This window comes from Enhydra lutris, unplaced genomic scaffold (assembly GCF_002288905.1).
Source record: "Enhydra lutris kenyoni isolate GAN:26980312 unplaced genomic scaffold, ASM228890v2 scaffoldscaffold2, whole genome shotgun sequence".
Classification (NCBI taxonomy): Eukaryota; Metazoa; Chordata; class Mammalia; order Carnivora; family Mustelidae; genus Enhydra; species Enhydra lutris.
In genome coordinates, this window is record NW_019154086.1 from 44727290 (window position 1) to 44747234 (window position 19945).

Below are 19945 nucleotides of genomic sequence, written 5' to 3' on the forward strand. Positions count from 1 at the left end.
TTTCCCATTTAAGCCAACCAAGAAACTGTTCACACAAATAAGCCAGAATTTGAGATTAGGATACCATATGATGGAAGCTTAAAGTCTTCATTGCTTTTCGATTACCTACATTTATCCCACATATCACTTGCCCTGGCAATCAGGGTTAGTTTATCAGTCAATGTGAATTTCAGTTCAATGCTTGTAAGACCTCTTTTCTTTCTCTCTCTCATTCTCTCTCTTTCTCATTTCTACACTTTACCCACATTGCCCTAATCAATTTATTCCTGGTATCACATCACATCTTAGTTCTTAGCTGAGAGACTCAAGAGGAATGTAATTCTAACAACTTTATTTTCCCTAAACTAGGCAAGAATGAAGGATGTGCTGATTTAAATTCTGATGCAGGAAGGGAAATGTTGAAAGGAATGCAGCAATGAAGAAGGGAGATAATCAGTCTCTTCATAAAGAAGTCAGTACATCTGCCTGGATGTGGTGGCCTTAGGCAGATGTTCGATAAGAGTTGTTGGTAGAGAAGAGATCACCATCTGGCATAAGATGCATCTTAGTATAATTAATTTCTCATTTAATAAATGTATCCAATTTTGCTGAAACACCTCTGAAGCTGAGGGAATATGGTTCTGTTGGTGGAATCTTGGATTTGTAAGAAGCATCAGGTCTATCAACTCTACCCAAAGCCTTTGTTGGTGTACTTAGGTCACAAGGAACCAGTGCCCCAAAACTTTGTGTATTTTGAAGCACAGGTCAGCTCAAAGAGAACTTATCAAGGCTCCCATTTCTTGGTGAGTCAAGTCTAGATGTCTCCACTTTCACTTTGGTGGTGTAGGTTTCTATCATTTTGCCCCCAGAGGAGTCTCCTTTTGGTAATACATTCCATTTTGATAGAAAAATGATGTTTTAATTATTTGTAGAATTTAGTAGCAGCAGAGAACAGATATTCAACTTCCTTCCAGATAACAAGCAAAACATTCTACCTTTCAAATATAAACATTTTGTTAAGCCTAGAGGAAAGTCTGGAGGAAAGCAACCCTATTCCACTTCAGTTTCAATAGCTCTTGGGGCCACTGTTTGTTTGTTTGTTTGTTTTTGCTGATTTACTACTAAATAAATACACAAAGAAAGAACTAAAGAAATATGTAGATACAAGTTAAACTAGTCAGTTTAAAGACCTCACCAGTAGAGACTACCTAAGGAAAGCACTTAACCATTGGGACCACCACATATAACTAACCTTTTGTTGATGTATGAACTTGCCAATATACAGTTTACTAGGTAGCAACAAGGGAGAGGGCAACATAGGAGGCTTGGAACCAGATTGTAATGCCAGTCCAACCACTTACTCACCACATGACGTTGGCCATGTAGCTTAACCTTCCTTAATTTCATCAATTTCTCCTTGAAATACATAGATAATATTATCTTCCCTTTGGGATTATTGTGAAGATTAAAAATAATGTATACAAAATGCATATCACAGTTCTGGCTTACAAGAGACCCTCAATAAACAGCAGCTATTAACATCGCAATGTAGAAAACACAAAGTCTGAGAGAATTTTAACACTGAACATATTGCAGAAAGAAACCATACAGGCTTTCCAAATTCAGTATTTAAGACTCTAAAATTAAGCAGGCATTGCACAGACTGATCACTCAATTTACCAACAAACTATCTTTTTATATCTTACTAGTTTATTCTATTATTCTAAAAGCCAGAAATTATTCTTTCTCTTTCTCATTATTTTGGAAATTCACTGCTTAAGTCCTTTTTTTAAAATCCAGAATTTTAAAGGCTAAACATTTTCAATGTAAATAATGTAACAGAACCAATACACTTCTTCCCTCACTGCCACCTACACAGACTGCTTGGTCTCAGAGCCAAGGTTTGTTAGGAAATTCCAAGGCAATAGACACCAGAGGTACTTGTCCAGTCATCCTAGACCTTCCATTTCATTATAGTCTCTGAGTTCTGGCATCGGGTCTGCAGGGATTATCATACTTTGCCTGTGACGACGTTACCTAGGCCTTTACCATCACATTTCATAAGCATTTATGGTTCTGTAATCTCTAATTATGCACTGACCTCCTCCTGATGAAGTCTGATTAGCATTAAGTGCTAAAGCAGGCTTTTCACACACAAACAAGAATTGGGCTATTTCTCAGCATAAGATTTTTTGGAGCTTCTCTCTCTCTTTCGCACACACACACACACACACACACACACACTCACTGTTAATGAATATGAATGCAACCTTGTCCTTCATTCTTTCATCTAAATGGCATTCTCCTCTCCTATCACTGGCTCACCTCTGTTTCCATTTAGATACTTTCTAGCAATGGTCCTGAGGCACTTTTTAAAAACTGAAATTTACCAAGAAGATGGTAATACATTTGAGTAAAAATCTAATGAATATACTTAATCTAGAGGACACAGTGAAGTATAATTACTGAATTCTGCCCCTTTTCTCAAAGGCTTTGCAGTTTCGATGTAACCTTAGTCCCAAGAAGTACAATTCAATACTAGCTGGTAGCACACCCATTAAATGGGTAGAAGAGTAATTCTATTCTTCTCCTTCTGACCCACCCTGGCTACATGCTTCTTCCCTTACAAACCATAGGAATAATTCACTTGTTTTAACCCAATTTGGAAACAGACATCTGCATCCCTCATGCTTTTCATTACCATTGTGCTTCCCTATTTCATAATTTAGCCCTCAAGGGACATTTCTCCCCCAAATTTCTGGAGGAGCATCAGCCCATTTCTCCCATTTGTTCTCGTAACATAGAAACAAAGACAAGATCTTCTGGAAGATATTGCCACGGGCACACTGAACCAAGCCCGCTGTGTCTCACATGTTCTGGTTGACCTACAGAAAGCCAAGCCCTGGGAGGAGTAGTGAGAGTGAGTCCTGGCATGTGACTTTGGCTGTGTTGAATCAATAAAGCTGACATAAGCTAAACCATGATTGTAAGATTGTAGGATTGATCCAGGCCACGTGTTACCTTATGTTTCATGGTGATACCTGCTATAGTTCCTAACTCTGTCATTTACTGCTGTGCAAATATAACTCTCAAAACCTCAACTTTCTCTCCAGATATACTTAGATATCAGGAATTGTCACTCTTTCTGACCTGTCATTATCCCCTTATGTTCTTCTGTACATTGCCTGCTAGCTCAGAGCAGCCATATACAGTCCCTGCCCCAGCAGGATATGTGTACAAAAAGGTCGTGACTTAGTACAAGTTTTCCTCCATTACCAAGGTGCTCCTATTTCCTATGCCTTTCAGTGGTTATCTGATTATCCCTCTCATCTTACCTTCTGCAGATCACTGTTTGACTCAGCTTTTAACCACCCGCTCCTTGTTCTTCCATCAGTATAAGTGTACCCATGCTTCAGTGGTCTTTAACCTTCTTTGAGGTCATGAACTAAATGGAGAAGGTGATAAAAGTTAAGGAATCCCTTTCCAGAAGAGTGCATGTGTGGATTTACGTTGGGTTCACATCTATCCCTGGACTCCTTGAATCATTGATTTCCCAGCCCCCTTGCTGGTTGTTTTCATACTCACTGTGGCTTGCTTACCTGGTTCTAGTGTGAAACCTTCCCCTGACCTCCCTTCACCCCAGTCCCTAACCAAATCATCCAGCTACATTTTCCCCAAGCCTCTGAGCTGTTGTCTGCCTAGATGTGCAAAAAATCATTCTCCTGATCCTTCAAGACTACTTCAGGGCCCAGGGTGCTAGCTCCTGATACAGAGCAATAGCTTGTATTCCTCCACAGTTCAGCGATGGCCTTGGTAAATGAAGTGTTCATCCTGTGCTTGGCTTCTGACTCCACATCTTAGTAACCATCTTTACTGCATGGGAATAGGAAAGGCCTATCAATTGCTTAAGTTCGGAATCTCTTAATTCTTACAGGCTGTATTGGTTTGAGATTCAAATATACCTCAGAGTCCATATTCTTATCCCAGATAAAGTTGTGTCCTTAAGATCTACTATCAAAAATGACTCTTCTGTGAAACTTAAGCATTCTGCAATATCTACTTGATAACAACTGCTAGACATATAAAATATAATATAAAAAATTTTATGTAGAAGCAAAACTCTGTTTGGTACAATGTGTTGGTTTGTAAGTCCCATGCTTTAAACACAAAGTTGAAATCTGTGGGAGTAAGACAACTGTTTTGGTAAAATATATTAGTTTAAGAAGAAACTGTTTTTGCCCCCAAAGATACCTTTGAACTCGAGCAAAATTATCTTTAACTCCAAAAATATGGGTACATATTCTTAAATTAATTTGTGATTTGGGACCCAGAAACTCACTTAATTGTTAATAGATGGTAGAACAGGGAAAGGGTCTGGGGGGATGAGCAGATCTATGCAAATATTTTCCAGGAGTTGCCTTGTCATCAGGTAGATCTCTGTCAGGCTGTCTCAGGAAACCGTTTATAATGGGAGTGGAATTTATCTAATGTGGGAATGAAAGGCATTCAGATTAAGACGGCAGCCCATTGTCTATGAAAAGTCCTTTGACCCAGCCAGAGGAAGCTAGCATTTCATTCAGTGGTTCCTCTCTGTCCACAGTACACAACATGTCTGAAACACTGCAGGCCCCAAGGCAAGCAAGTGCCTGTTTTCAGATTCTTCTTTATCTCTATGTAGCATGCAGTGAGCTGTGAATTGGTGACGGCCATAAAAGCAAACTCCACTGGTTTCATGATTTTTCCTTGATTGTTGCTAATCAGCCATCCCACACAACTTCATTAGACACCCTCTGTTCACGAACCTTTTTTGCCTTAGGTATAGCAACAGGATTTCTGTGGTATGTCTACCTTTGTGTCCCCTTCTCTGGCAAGGCTGCTAGAAGTTCAGCTCCATTGGACTTGTAAGACAACCATGGGTCTTTTGTGCTTAGCTTTTGTTAACAATTTACATGCATCTCCTTATTTGATACTATCCCAGTAGCCTTCTGCTCTACAGGCCTCATTAGGAAAAAAATGAATTCAATATTTGATCTAACTCTAAACATATTGCTTATTTCACCCCCAGAAGATTCTTACACTTTTCTGACATACTAATTGGAATTCCTAAATGCCTCCATCTTTCTAGAAATAGTTTATTTTTTATTGATTCCTTTGGAGCGAAACACTCCAAAAACAATACTAATACAAATAACAGTAACAACAATAATAGCAGCTAGCATTTATGGAGTGCTCTCTGTGTTCCAGGTAGAAGCACCGTGCACATATTGACACAGTTAATCCCACTCTATGAAGGAGATGTAATTGTTATCATCACCCTTTTTAAGGGAAGACCCTGAAACATGGATAAGTAACTACTAGAAAGAAACAGACTTCACCATGTGGGAGCACAGGGCAAACAACTGCATAGGATGGTGGACCTGAGGTGTTGGCATGATGCCAAGAGGTTGAAGCCATTTAATATGGAAGAAGGGTCTCCATGAAAATCCCTGGCCTGGAAGCAGCACCAGGTTATCAGCAGAACTCCTCATATTGACATGGATATATTAACTGATGCAATTTTTTTTCTTACAAATTACAAGGAGAAGTCCTGAAATCTTAAACTCTTAAGAGTGGTATTTTCTTCGTTCCTCTGAAGGTGAAACATTTACTGAGTTACTTATCTGTGGGAGCACTCAGGTGATATAGATCCTAATGTTCCCACTTTCTTGCCTGCGTTGTATACCGACTTGCAACTGATGCGATCTGAATTGAATGCCTGCTGCTCCAGTTATTAGTGAGTTACCTTGGGCAAATGATTTACCCTCCCTGAGTCTGTGTATCTCCAAAATGTAAATACTTTCTTCATTAGATTGGTGGAAGGATTGAATGAAGTGAAACATATACAGTTACTCAATGTAAGTCATAGTTCCCTCATCTGTAAAATGGAAATCCCAATAGCACTTACTTCCGGGGGTCCTTTGATGGTTGAATAAGATAATGTTTATAAAAGTGCTTACCATAGAGCTGACACATGGTGAAGGTTCCATAGGAAGAATACAGGAATTAGTAAGTATTTGGAGTGCTGAGTAAGTGTTGGAGCACCCTGGCCCCCTTCTCCATTTCAACCTTGGGGATTAATATTTGGTCCTGATTGCACCTGTTAATGATTATATTTTAAGTTTAACTAGATTTCCATCTTTAGTGACTATTAACCTACTTTTCTATATCTTTTTATATCTATTATGACTAAAAGTTTCACATATCACAGTACTCTTTGGAAGTAAGATTTCATTAGTGAGGATTAAAGGAACTGAAAAGTAGGAGAAAGGGTTGAAATTCCCATTAGATCTTAAGAATTAGTCTCTCTCTCTCTCTCTTTTAAATAGGCTCACAGTAGTGAGGTTCAAATTCTTGTTTCTGCCTCAGAAAAGAAAGAACGAAAACAAAATAAAAGAAGGGTATTTGCAAGTTACTTTTATCTTTAAGACTATCTCAAATTCACTTTCCTCTCAATATTAGGTATAAGAGAAAATTTCTCAAAGCCACAGACTAATTCAATTCTGACAAGACTTTTCAGACTAAATTGCGAAGTAATTTAAAATCTCCTTTCAAAGGAAATGCACACATAATTCATAACAAACCTCCTTTAACTCTTCTTCCCTTTTAACCAATTTTAAACTTAGGGCTCTCTTTGTCACCTTAAAGTTGGAACTTAATGGAGCAGAGCCACTTAGGAATCTGTCAAAGGCTTTATTCCGTGCTGAAATTTGTAACTGTTCTTGATGTCATTATCAGCCCAGCTCCAACCTAAATCATCAGTGCCTTCATTGTGTCCCCGTTGCAGGACAGTACTGCTTCTTACTAAGTGCTCAGCCATTTCCAATGGTCAGATTTGGGTTAGCACAGAAAGCCTAGCACCCTATATCCCTCTCCTGGTATTCCTAGAGGAAGTTGGAAAACAGGTAGTGAATCAATAACTCTTGGAATGAGAGGTCCCTAGTGGCCACATTATCCTACATGCAGTGCTTGGATTTTCTCCATAGTACTCTGGAAAGTAACTTTTTCATGCTATGCTTAAGTATCTACAATGACAGAGAACTCATTTCCCTTTCTTAGAGTCCATTTCCTTTTGTGTTAGATCTAAAAATTAAGAAATTTTGAAATCAAATATAAAGCTGAAATCTTTCTTCCTATGATGTTTTTACTTTTGGATTTTATCTTGCCTCTGGAAACCCCCCAAACGAGGCCAGTCCTTCCTCTGCATGACTACATTGCAAATGCTCACTGAAACTATTTCTACTAAATTCATCTATCCTTTAAACTCTTCCCCTTCCTTCCATCTTCCTCTTCAGCACCCTACTCCTTCTCCTGTGGTCTGCTGTAGTTTGTCAGTTCTTGTTCAGATAATGGCATCTAGACGGGTGGAGAGAGGCCTGGTCTGCCCCAGCCATTGAGGAATACATACAGTGGGACCATGCTATCTCCTATCTGACTTCTTCTACTGTTATTGACATAGACTTCATAGGAAATATTCCATGCTACAGCTTTCCCCAACCACAAGCCCTCCAATGTCTGCCCTTTTGTCCCTAGAAGACTATCCTAAGACCTAAAAATGGCCTAAGAGCTTCCATTAGACCTGGCCCCAGCCCCACCTCCAACCCTGTCTCCCACCATTCTCCCCTTGCTCATTTCCCTCCAGTCACATTGCCTCCTTGCAGCAATTCAGACCCACTGAGCAAGCTCCGCTTCAGGATCTAGAAAGCTCTCTGCAGTTCTTTTGATTCAGGACTAAATCAAAATTCTTTCTCAGAAAAGCCTTTTCTGACCACCCTAATTATAGCAGTTTCCTTCTAACTGTCTATCCCAACCCCTCATGATGCTTTAATGTTTCTTTTCAACCTCTGTCATTAAATTATATACTTATCTGCTTAGCTGTTTTTCATGTTGTGTTTTTTTTTTTTTTTTCTCCACTGGAATATAAGAAACATGAGGCTAGAAGCTTTGTTGTTTTCCCTGCTAGATCTTTAGTTCCTAGTTCTAGGCACTAGTTCTAGTTCTAGTTCTAATTCTAGTTCTAGGCAACTACCTCCACACAGTAGGTGATTAATACGTCTTTGTTGATGGAGTGAAACAGTAAATTTAGCATAAGACTGTATAATTCTTGGGGCAGCTATGACAGACCAACCCATACTTCCCACAGAATTCCCCTTGTCTTTTTCTTTTGTGCCTGATGTCAAAATGGCAAAATGATATTTGTCAAGGATTTGGAAAATCACACGTTGGTATGAATTTGGATTCTCAGGGAGCAAAGTCATTAACTAAATGGTCCTCCAGAAGCTGAAAGAGTTATTAATGTGCCCTCTGCACACACGACTCTCCACCCTGCAGGGTTTCTGGCCCTTGGGAAGGTGAAACCTGACAGTTCTAACTCAAGCTCAGCAAACCTCTGGCCAGAACCTCTTATTATTAAGAGGCAGATCTTCTAACCTCCCAGGGTGCCTGGAATGCCCCCAATTCCTGAAGTCATTATGTTTTACAGCGGGTCCTCTTGACAGAGCTTCATTGGCCTTTGGCAGGACATAAACCAGAATAATGGGCATGCAGATGCCAGAATGAATTCCAGTGTGTACACACAATTCTTGGCCCCATAAAAATCAATTCCTTATTCATAATTAAGCAACTTCTTGAGAAAGGGCAGGTTGGTACAGTTATTAAAAAATAAATAATAGATAAGGATCCACTCGTTTTTGTTTTTGTTTTTGTTTTTTTTTTTTTTTTGGACCAAAAAATTTTAAACACAAAATAGCACTGTAATTAGTTTTCTTCTACTTTGTTTCTTACCTGTGACACTCAGGGCCAGAGATTTTACAAATTTTCATTGCCCTTCTATATTGAGTTTCTCCTTAAAAATGTATCTTTAAGAGCAGAATGACAAAGCAGATCTAGATAGGGAGAAAAAAACCTAGAAGCACCCTGACATAAACGTCACAAGTTGTGTTGTCCTGTGGGCCTTTTCCTGTTTGCCAAGTTGGGTTTGGGAGCAAAGCGGAAAACAAAAGCTGATAAATCGCTTCACACTAAAAAGAGCAGCAGCTTGGGTACCTAGGGTGGCTCAGGGGGTTAAGCCTCTGTCTTCGGGTCCTGGGATCAAGGCCCACATCGGGCTCTCTGCTCAGCGGGGAGCCTGCTTCCCCCTCTCTTTCTGCCTCTCTGCCTACTTGTGATCACCCTCTGTGTCAAATAAATAAAATCTTTTAAAAAGATAAATAAATAAATAAATAAATAAAAATGAAAAGAGCAGCAGCTTTCCCCAGCAGTTAAGGCCCCACCTCCAACTAGCCTAATTGGCAGCAGAACTAGCCTAATTTTCCTTCAACCTCCCCACCGTCTTTTTTGCCTCAAATTGGTATATAAAAGGAGTGAGGAAGGATGGGGTCTCCCTTGGAGAGACTACAGTGTTTGAGGTGTGAAGCTGTTGTGCCTTCTGTTTATCGGGGTGCTTCCTCTATCCTAAGTCAAGTGGAAGAGACTGCGCTGGAAGAAATCACCCTTTAGGCTGAGGCTACCTGCAAGAAGAGGCCTTGCCAGCTTATTCCCAAGTGGAGAAAACTTTAGAGGGGCTAAGGCCCTCTCAAAACAGTAAAGGAAGGAAGTTCTTGGATGTAGTTTCTTGGAGTGGGAGTACACAAGAATGTGGGGAATGGCTGAGAGTTCTCTGAAAGGAATCAGCTGGAATGGTCTGTGTCAGCAGGACTGATGGCTCCCTGATTTGGTGTTTAGGAGGTAGCCAAGGTGAATCCACCTGGCACAGTGGTCCACGGCCCAATAAAGGAGACTGAAGGTCAAAAGAAGGGTGAAAGCCATGATGCTGCCTGAATGATCCCAGATCCAAGGCATAGAAAAGGGCTGGGTATGTACATACCTGGCAGGGCAATTGGAAGATCGGTCCCTGTAAGGGGATTCTCAGCAAAATAGAGGTGCTTCCTGTCAGCAGAGGTCTCTAACAGAGAGATGGAGCAGGAACAAGCTTGGTCCTCCATCCCTCCACTGTGCCTCCAATACCAGAAGACACTGGTGCCCAGAAGAGGGTTGGAGGAACACCTCTTCTGCCACTCTTCCCAAGTCATCCTGCCTGCTGCTCTAGAACCTGCAGGGGAAAGAAGAATCCTGCTTTGAAGATTTAGGTTTTAAGCTAGACCGTACCAAGTCTTAATAACTGAAAGGACTTGAATAATGGAATTTTGCTAAGACATCATTAATGGAACTACATACCCACACAAAGAAGGATTTGATATAGTACAGCTAGAAGCAGTAATTGGGAAAAAAATAAACTACTTAATACATATATCCCAACTAATCAGGAATTCTATAATAAACTGGTGTCAGCAGCTAGAAATTTTTTGTTAGGGATTAAAGTTTTGGCAGAGAAAGTGATAGGTTCTTTTGTACTCTTTGGCTGTAGTAGTCATTTTCTCATTTTTTTCTTTAATGATTATATTAATAAATATTCTGAAAGGGATATGATGTGTTGCTTAATATTTTCCTTTTGAAAGTTTTCGAGTGACATTGATTTTTTGTTAACAAAATAACTGAAAGTATACTGGGGGCTAGGAGAAGCAGGTTGTCCCAGTCGGGCACCCAGGATGGAGACTGGACCATGGGAGCTGGGAGGGCCAGTGAGAGAATAGCTGCCCAGGAGCTGGACGTTGTTGGGTAGTTTAAGTGAATAAGTGTGAGGCAACATATTTTAGCCATAGCCGTGAAAAATAACAAAGTGGAAGGTGTTAGAATCCAGGTGATCTTGAGAAAGATTTTAAGAACCAGGAGAGAGGAGACTGGGTAGGATCCAAAATGAGAAAAGGCCAGAGTCATGAGTCATGGAGGGGATGACATTGGTGGCAGTAATGGTGGTACCATTCATAGAACACTTTCCCTGCATTGTATCATTTTTACTTTCAGCATAATTGCAATACCTTCTTCTCTTTTTCCTCCTTTCCTTCTTCTTGCTCTCTCCTTCTTCTTCTTCATCGCCAACATCTATCGAGCATAGGTGTCTTACACCATTCCACAAAAACCAATTCGTGAGATCAAATGGTCCCAGCCACTCCATGATCCTAGACCAGGGGCCAGTCCAGTCAGGCTATAAGGGAGACAGGTGATGACATCTCAGTTCTATTTCAGCTGAGGTGCTGACTAGACATCTAGTTTGAGATACTTAAACCAAACTCTCAGTTCAAAAGAGAGAAAAAGAGAGAGATAAGAAGGAGGAGGAGTAGGAGGAAGAACAGTTTCTTTGAAAAAGGATGATTTACTTAAGAAATGCACCTGTTACAGGTGCCATTTTAAGTGCTTTATAAACATTAATCCATTGAATCCTTGTAGCAACTTATGTGATAGTTACTAGTGTTATCATCCTCAATTTATAGGAAACTGAGGTGCATATAAATTAAGTAACTGGTTCAAGGTCACACAGGCAGTAAGTGGCAGAACTGAGATTGGAACCCAGATTCAGATTCTATGCTCTTAATACTACCTAAGCTGCCAGGTAAGTTCCCTGAAGGAACATCATAAAGATTAAATAATGGGTTGTCGAGAAACACCAGAGTTGTGATCCTGTCTGTGAATCTTAAATGGTACAGCGAGCAACGTGATCCTTATTCATGTTACTTTCATCAAAGGAATTTAGGATATTTCATCCATTTCAAAATTTTTGAATAGAAGATGCTGCACACATTTATTTCTGAGAACGGATACAATATACTATCATCAAACTCATTTTTGCTGAATAATCTATTCCTGAATAGAATGAATCAATAACCTGGACTTATTTCCAATTTATGAGATGAATATTTAAACACCACTATGTATTTCTGCTCATATCATTTTCAAGGATATTGGTTTCATCTATCTCAAATATTCTTTCCAGAAATATGGGGACTGTAGATCCATCTTTACCAGCTTGTGTTATAAACAATGCCTTTTCAGAGTAGTGCCCCAGAGAACAAGCACCACGCAGATTAGCAGAAAGTCTAATTCTTCTTCTCCTCTCTCCCTTCCAACGTTTGCATCCACGAATAGGTCCAATCATGTCCCTCAGTGCAGGGGAGGAAATGTTTTCTTTTTAAGTCCAAAGGGCTGCAACTGCTGGGACATGCTATTTCTTCCTCTCTTGGGTTGAAGTTGGAAAGCTCTACATACCCAAACCCTTGTTTGTTTCCAGAAAGCACCCTCTGCAGCTGCTGCCCCATAGTCCAGAGGCTTAGTGTTGCAGCTGAAAACCAGAGCCCAAAGAGATGCCTCCTTCACCAGGATTTAGAGCCCAGAGGAACACCGTCTTAAAATCCTGGCAGGTCGGGAGAGATGCAATCTGCCTGACTTTTCTTTACCTCACTCCTCACCAGAAGCCAGGGGGCTTTGTCTACAGAACATCCAGTATGGGTGCCACTTAACTAGGGTGATGCAACTCAAGCTCAGTCTCCTTGCCTATTCCTGTCCTGAGACAGATCCCTAGCCAGACTGCAGAGGACACTCCTTTCTTTGTGGATCTGTGGAGTGAAGAGCTCTGCAATAAACACAACAGTTGTTTAGCCTCACTTCAATGGCCATGTCCTCCCCAGAGACCCTTCTATTCCTATGCAAAAGTGACTAGCTCCTTGCAGCAACACAGAAGCCTGGTGTACCAGATGGGAAGCCACACCCCATCTCTGTGTAGTTGGAGCTGGGGCCTGGCTCAGCCACAGCACTCTGTTCTCTGTCATGTGGGGCTTATGGAAGTTCTCAGCAGAATGGCGACGGTGGTGGTGATGATCGTCAGCATTCAGTGAGTGTATATTTTTCATGCACGTAATTAGCACTCAGTAAATGGCCCTACAGTCCACAAGATAAATATACAGGTTTTAAATGTACCTCACATTCTCATGCATTTCTGGGAGATAAGTACTATTAACATTTCCATTTTACAGACTTTGAAACTGAGTCTGAGCATGATGAAATAACTTGCCCAAGGCCATAGAGCCCATAAGGATTAGATCTCTGAAGCTCCAGTTAAAAGTCTCAAGTGTCATCTTCAGTTTGGAGTGATGAACTTAAAAGCACCCACAGTGTAAATATATAAAGTCATTGCTTAATAAAGGAAATCTTGTAGATGATGATTCATTCCAAGGCTAACTTTTGTAGACCTCCTTCCTTCCTGTATTTCTTCTTTTTTTCTTTTCTACTTTCCAGTCATCCTGCATTTATTTCATTAGCCTTTATTTGGCCTGCCACATGTCAGGCACCAGTCTGCGTCCAGGCATATGAAGAAGAACAAGACCCTGGCCAGGCCCAGCAAAGCCCAGGTCCAGGAGCCAGTTCTGAAAGCAGATTCCCATGAGAAGCCCAGAGCCTTGCCGTCTAGTGAGGTAGGGGAAAGGGTGCTGTTGTCCGATACAGTGGGACACAGGAAGGTGCTGCCCAAGTTCCATCCAGGGGTGAAATTAAAGGTTCTGGTACCTGAACTTCTGCATTTACAATCAGCACAGCACTCAATCAGCTAACCTGATTTGGGTTCCTGTTTTGCCTGTTTTTCTCCCAACAAGATCACTTTCTGAAGGAAGAGACCAAAAATCTGCATTTTGAACTCCATAGCTCTGTGTTCTCTGACTCTGTTTCTTTGTTTTATTAAAAAAAAAAAAAAAGAGTAAAGAAAGAAAAGGAGGGATAAAAATACGTGCCCAGTTCACTTGGCAGAAATGTTATAGGATCCAATGAAGTTATAATGCAGGCCTAAAGGGGACAAAATGTGTAAATGTGAGGACTTTTGTATGTGTTTAACATGAAATTTAAAGCTGAGTGATGTCACCTACCTATGTCTACCTCCATTGATGCCCATATACATGGTCCCTGTGTTCCAGCTATAACGATATAGTTCTGCTTTGAAGGGCCCTCAACTCATCTGCCTTCTTGCTTTTGCTTACACTCTTTCTGCTGCCTGAAATACCCTCTTCCCATCACTGTCTGTTGACTTGCTTCCCTGCTCAAATGCCATCTCCTCTCATCTAAAATTGTGACTCTTGTCTCATTTGCACCATGAAGTGTTACGTATCTCTCAAAAAAATCACACTTAGCGCCATGACTAGCTAGAGCTAGTTGTCATCTACATCTTAGGCCCCTGTGCCTACAACAAAACGTTTGTTGACTCAAATTCTGCTTCACTTCTCTATGCCTTTCCCTGACTGACCCCCAACACCGTACTCCTAATGTACCACCAGGCCCTTAGTGGGTACCCAGTGCCTACATCCTGGAGAGCTTTAGGGGCAGCAAATTCAACAGACAAGTCTTCATAAGTCAAGGGAAGTTAAGCTTTTCCCTTAAATTAAATCAAACATCACAGGGAAGAAGTATATGAAGTTTGTGTGTACCCTATTGGGTGGGGATCAGAGCCCAGGAAGAGAATGTCTCCCAGAATGCAGACTGAGAATCAGTGCAGTTACTCAGATGATTGTAGGTGACACGCAGGTGAACTTTTCATCAAATGTAATAGTTACATAATCTCATAGGTATTAAGAAGAAAGAAAATTAGCACATCAAACCTATGACTTCATAAATATTCTTTAGTAAAATCTCTTGCATTTGAATAAAAATGAGTTGATTTAAAGAAAAACATTACATTAATAATGGAAGTAACATTACATAATGATATGGCTAAATGATGTGATGATGATAATCCAAGGTCAAGAAGTGTAAGGACAGAGAAAATACTTTCTGGAGTGCAGAGGTGGAGATGGGGATGAAGAGGTACCTGTCCTATGGATCAGATCTATCGGTAGCCTGCAGGAATTAACAGAATTATTCTCAGAATTATTCTGTGTGACTATGCAAAACTCTTTGTTTGAAAAGCAGAATGCAAATAGAATGTTTTCTCATCACTATGTTCCTTCACTGGAATGAAGAAATCTGCTGGTGAATATCAACTCACACATCCAGCTTTGCAGCATTGGACACCAAGTTTCATAATGCCTTGGGGTTACATACCCATTCTCAGGACTGTCAGATACAAAGGAGCTAAATGAGTTTGCTTTTCCATTTTTTTCCTGCAAAATACAACACTTTACAAAAAAGAAAACACTTCAAAGGCAATCCTTTGCTTACATACATTTCAAGGGCTCCATTTGAGATCCACATTCATCTTCCTTATCCAATTACATGATCAAAGTAAAAGGGTTTGGCCTACTTTAAAGGTTTAAAGACATCCAGGGGAAAAACTAAGAACATTTAAAACTACCTTTTTAAAGCCACACATCTTCCTGTAGAGGAACTGGAATCTCCCCTACCCCCATAACTCGTCTCTAGATATGGAAAGTCAAATCAGAGAGTTAACATGGTCTAATCATCGAAACCATAAAAGATTCGGTTACATCTCTATCAAATCCAATCTAATCCCAAGTCAGTGTGCCTCGTGTACTTTTTGCTCTCTCTACCGCTACAAAGACTCTTCCAGAGCCTATTACAAAACTCTTGATTTGCCTGATTAGTTTTAAAGACCTCATAATTAAAATAAAAACTATTTAAAAAATGAAATATTACTTCATTTGTCTCCCCAAAGCTACTAGTTCTAGCACATCTGTTCATTTTAATGTTACAATACAGAGTTCATATTTCCTAAAATAGGACGCACCTTGTCCTTCATAATAACACTCTAGGATCTGAGGTCCTGGTTAAAAAAAAAAAAAAAAAGCAAATGCGGCGTCCTCAAAAATACTTAAGTGAACAGACTGCCTATCGGTGGATTGATTTTTCTCTATGGAAGTAAATCTGGTGGCAGCCACCAGAATTGGGGCATAAACCATGACCTCGGGCAGCTGCTGCCATTTGTTTCAGTGGGAAAATGAGGGTTTTGTCTCTCCCCAGGGGTTAATACTGTGATGCTCTAAGCATCGTCTGGGTTCTGTTTCTGAAGGGTTACACTGGAGAGGAGAAATGCTTTGTGGTTTATGACAAGATCACAGCAGAATATTTTGTGCATGCTGTGATTTGTATTGCCCATTTGTGCACAAGCCATAAAAGTGTACTTTTTATCAGGAGCATTTGTGAATATATAACAGCACTGAAGACATATGGCCACTAAATAATTCACAGTTATCTATCTCCTCAGCAGATTCCTTGTACACCTACCATGTTTTAATGCCTAGTTTGCTCAGAAACAATATTCTTTATGACCCTTCCAATATAAAAATGTTTACTGACTGGCAGCAATACATGGATACCATGGGATTGGTCTTTAAGGAAAGGGAAAGCTCTTTGCTTTCTCTACCTCTCCCTGTCCTCATCCGTGGCTCCTGAACTCTTCCAACCAGCACCTAACCTCATGGGAGAAGGTACCCTCCTCAAATGTGGGTGCTAACTTCTTACTTCTGTATTTGGACCATAAGGGAGAAGTCACTGACTAACCTTCACCCTCTTTTCTTTTCAGTTCTATATCCATTTACAGCCCCAAGGAAAATCCAAATGCATTTGATGCTGCAGCATTCTTCCAGTCCGTGGGGAATTTCCTGGGGATCTTCGCCGGCTCATTTGCAATGGGATCTGCATATGCTGTTGTCACTGCACTGATATCCTTTGAATGTGTGTGTGGAAAGATGGGCAACTGTTAAGAGCTGTCAGTGTGCCTTGAATGTTTCTGAGGATGGTCAACCTCCAGGCCAAATGGCTAGACGGTCTAGTTCAAGCGTGATACATGCCACTGGAGTCATCTGAGTTTTCAAGCCACTGAAGCCATCTTTGTTCTCAATCTATGAGGCATAGATTGGGACCAGCGGCCGAGGGGACCATGATCTTTTCTTATCCAAGTCCTGTTCTAGCATTACTGATACTTTCTGACCTCAAGATAGCAACAGATTTAAAAAACCGCCATGTAGGAAAATAGGTGGGCATGTGACATCAGGATTGGCTATATTAGGGCCAAGAGGAAGAACGGAAGATCCAAGGTCAAAAACAAGACAGGATGGACTGGGAGTGATTAACTCAGTGTTCTTTTCTTCCTTTTCAAACTTCTTTCAGTCACCATCTCACAGGACTGGCCGAGCTTAAGTTCACTGCGGGTTTAAACAAACGTCCTTAGCAATTTTACAGAAGGGGATGTGCAAGCTGAGCAGAAATGACGTATTTGCCATACCTGGGCAGTTGTGTCATCTCATTCCCTCTTTTGCAGTAGTGTCATGGAGGAATGGACAGAGTTCCTAGAGAATTTGAGCCAGGGAATGAAGCTGGTCTAGTGATGTGTTCAGTCAGAGCAGTTGGGTGGGGCAGAAGTAAGAGTTGAGGAAAAAAAGCCGGAAAACCAATGTCAAGTGTGAGGGCTTAACAGAGGCCATAAAAAGAGGCAGAACAAAGAATCAAGGACAAAAGACCTTGGGGAAAAGAGAAAGAAGCGTGCAAGATGCATCAGGGATCTAGCAAAGAAAGTAAAATGTTGGGTACTTTTTCTTGGGGACTGACCCAGTGAATCTCTATTCACTGAGCAGTTACTGAAACACTAGGTTCTACTAAGGGTTTCTAACGTGAGTCAAAAGATGAATAAAATATGGACTCTGCCTTCAATTAGTAACAAACTTGGAAAGACAAGCTCTACAAGAAGAGTTGCATAGAAGGTGTATGCCAAAGCCACAGCCAACTTACTAGGACTCTAAAAATTCAAATGTGGGTGAGTCCATTGTTTCTGAAATAGTTCAGTAGACTCTTGACCAGCCTTATGATTCTGAAAAATAATTTGAAAAGCAATATTTACACGCAGAGAAGGATGTAGGCTTGGCCTGAAATATAGGTAAGATATAGATAAAGGCTATGTGATAAGTGATTCAGGAGAAAACCAGCATCCATTGAAATGTGGGGATGGGACTGAGAGGACCAGAGGGCTCGGGCTAGTAAGCAGTGGAAGATGAGGAGACACAGGGGGGTTGGACTCACCCTGTGGAGTCACTTGGAGTGTTACTCAAAGGAGTCTGAGCTTCTGTCTGTAGTCTGCAATTAGCTACTAAAGGTTTCTGCTCAGGAGAGTGACATACTGAAGGTCCTATATTTTTTTAAAGATTTTATTTATTTATTTGACAGAGAGAAATCAAAAGTAGGCAGAGAGGCAGGCAGAGAGGGGGTGGGGGAAGCAGACTCCCCGCTGAGCAGAGAGTCCTATACGGGGCTCGATCCCATGACCCTGAGATCATGACCTGAGCTGAAAACAGAGGCCTAAACCACTGAGCCACCCAGGTGCCCCTGAAGGTCCTATTTTTAAACAATAAATGAGGAACTGGTTCATAGGATGAGTCAAAACAGTATAGAATCAAGAGAAACTGTGATGATGAACCATGGAAGAACATCAAGAAGACTAATGTTTAGAAGCATCTCTAGGACTTGATGACTGAAAGAGAAGAGTCAAAGGTCATTCTAAAATTTTGTCCTGGAAACCGTAGAGAGTATCAACTCCTTTGATAAAGAAATAAAGTAACTCAGAAAAGGTAGAGCTAATCTCTAATAAAAATAACAATTAATAATCTAATGACTAATATCAGTACTTATGATATGCAAGGCCTCTATTTGTTTTACATGTTATACTTCATTGACCCTCACAATGACCATATCACGCAAATATTATTTTTGTTGGATACTGAAACTTAGAAAGAGTAAGGTATTAGCCAGAATCATACAGCTTATATTTATTAAAGCCAAAATTCAAACCCGGAGATTGAAACCAAGAGACAGACCATACTTTTGATCACTGATCTCTATTGCCTCTTGATTATTAAGTGAAATTATGATGGAGACCACATGTTGTTTTGCATAAGTAATGGTGATGATAATAGCAACATTTTGTGAATGTCTAACATGTGCCAAACCTTTATATGTATCTCCTCATTTGAATCAACCCTGTAAGATAGGCTATTATTATCCTCACTCTACACATGAGGAAACTGAGGCTCAAGGAGGTTAAGTAGAGACTCTGGATCACATATCGGTAATAGCCAACCCAATTACTATCACTGTAACATTTGTTGAGAACTTTACCATTTGCCAGGCTTTGTCATTAGCATTTTGCTGATGTATTTTCTCATATAGCTTTTATTAAAACACTGGGAAGAAGATACTGTTACTATCTCAATTTTACAGCTAAAGAAACTGACACATAAAGGTTAAACAACTTGTCTAAAGCCATACAGCTGAGACATTTCAGGGCTGGGATTTAAACCCACACTTTTTGGCTCCAGAACCTGCACTATATGGAAAAACAGAAATTGGAACACTTCTCTGCTTTATGTGAAGGGAGTGTACGGACACATAAGTAAACGAGTTGGTAAGGAAAGGGGAAAAATTCCTGGAGATTAGAAGTCTACCATGAGACTGGATCAGATCTGAAAAAGTGGTAGAGAGATAGAAGAGACAGGGCCTCAGTCTCAGCAGGAGGATCTGTCATGCAGCCCCTGAGGGCCTTGCCTGCACAAGCTCAGGCTGCAAAGGAGACAGGTGCACAGTCATTCCCTCCTCCACAATGAGCCTTGATACCTTGTCCATAATGAGGCGATGCTTCCCATAAAACCCCTGGGCTTTATGCAAGCTTGGATCTTGACCCAGAACTAAACTACTTTCTGGAGAAGTTTGAAAGAGACAAATGTCCTTGTCCACTTGATATTCTGGTACTGGAAGTGGCCTAAGCCTCCTCCACAGCAAAGTAGAAGATGGAATTCAGAGGAACAAACCCCTCTAAAGACAAAGGCTGCCCTCCAAGTAATAAGGGGGAATGCTGAAAGGGTCAAAGGGCAACCTTTGTTTTCTTCCAGATAAAGAATTGCTTCCAGATGCTTCCTGAATCTATAGCCTGGAAAGACGTTTCACAAAACAAATTTAAATCACACTAATAGAAAAACTTACATATTCCTTGTTGCATATCTGGCACTCTTTTGAGTGCTTAACACATAATAACTGGTTTATATACCTAGGCGGTAGTTTGCATGATTATCTC

At 40.6% G+C, this 19945-nt stretch overlaps 1 protein-coding gene across 4 annotated transcripts in view; it reads left to right on the forward strand.

The window, feature by feature from the left end:
- The window catches only part of LOC111147846 (solute carrier family 9 member A9), a 536315-nt gene that overhangs the window by 225200 nt on the left and 291170 nt on the right, over nt 1-19945 (forward strand). For all 4 annotated transcript variants that reach the window (XM_022504100.1, XM_022504104.1, XM_022504114.1 and 1 more), the window contains exon 7: nt 16409-16547. In XM_022504100.1, coding sequence (XP_022359808.1) covers nt 16409-16547 — 139 coding nt within the window. The remainder of the gene's footprint in view (nt 1-16408; nt 16548-19945) is intronic.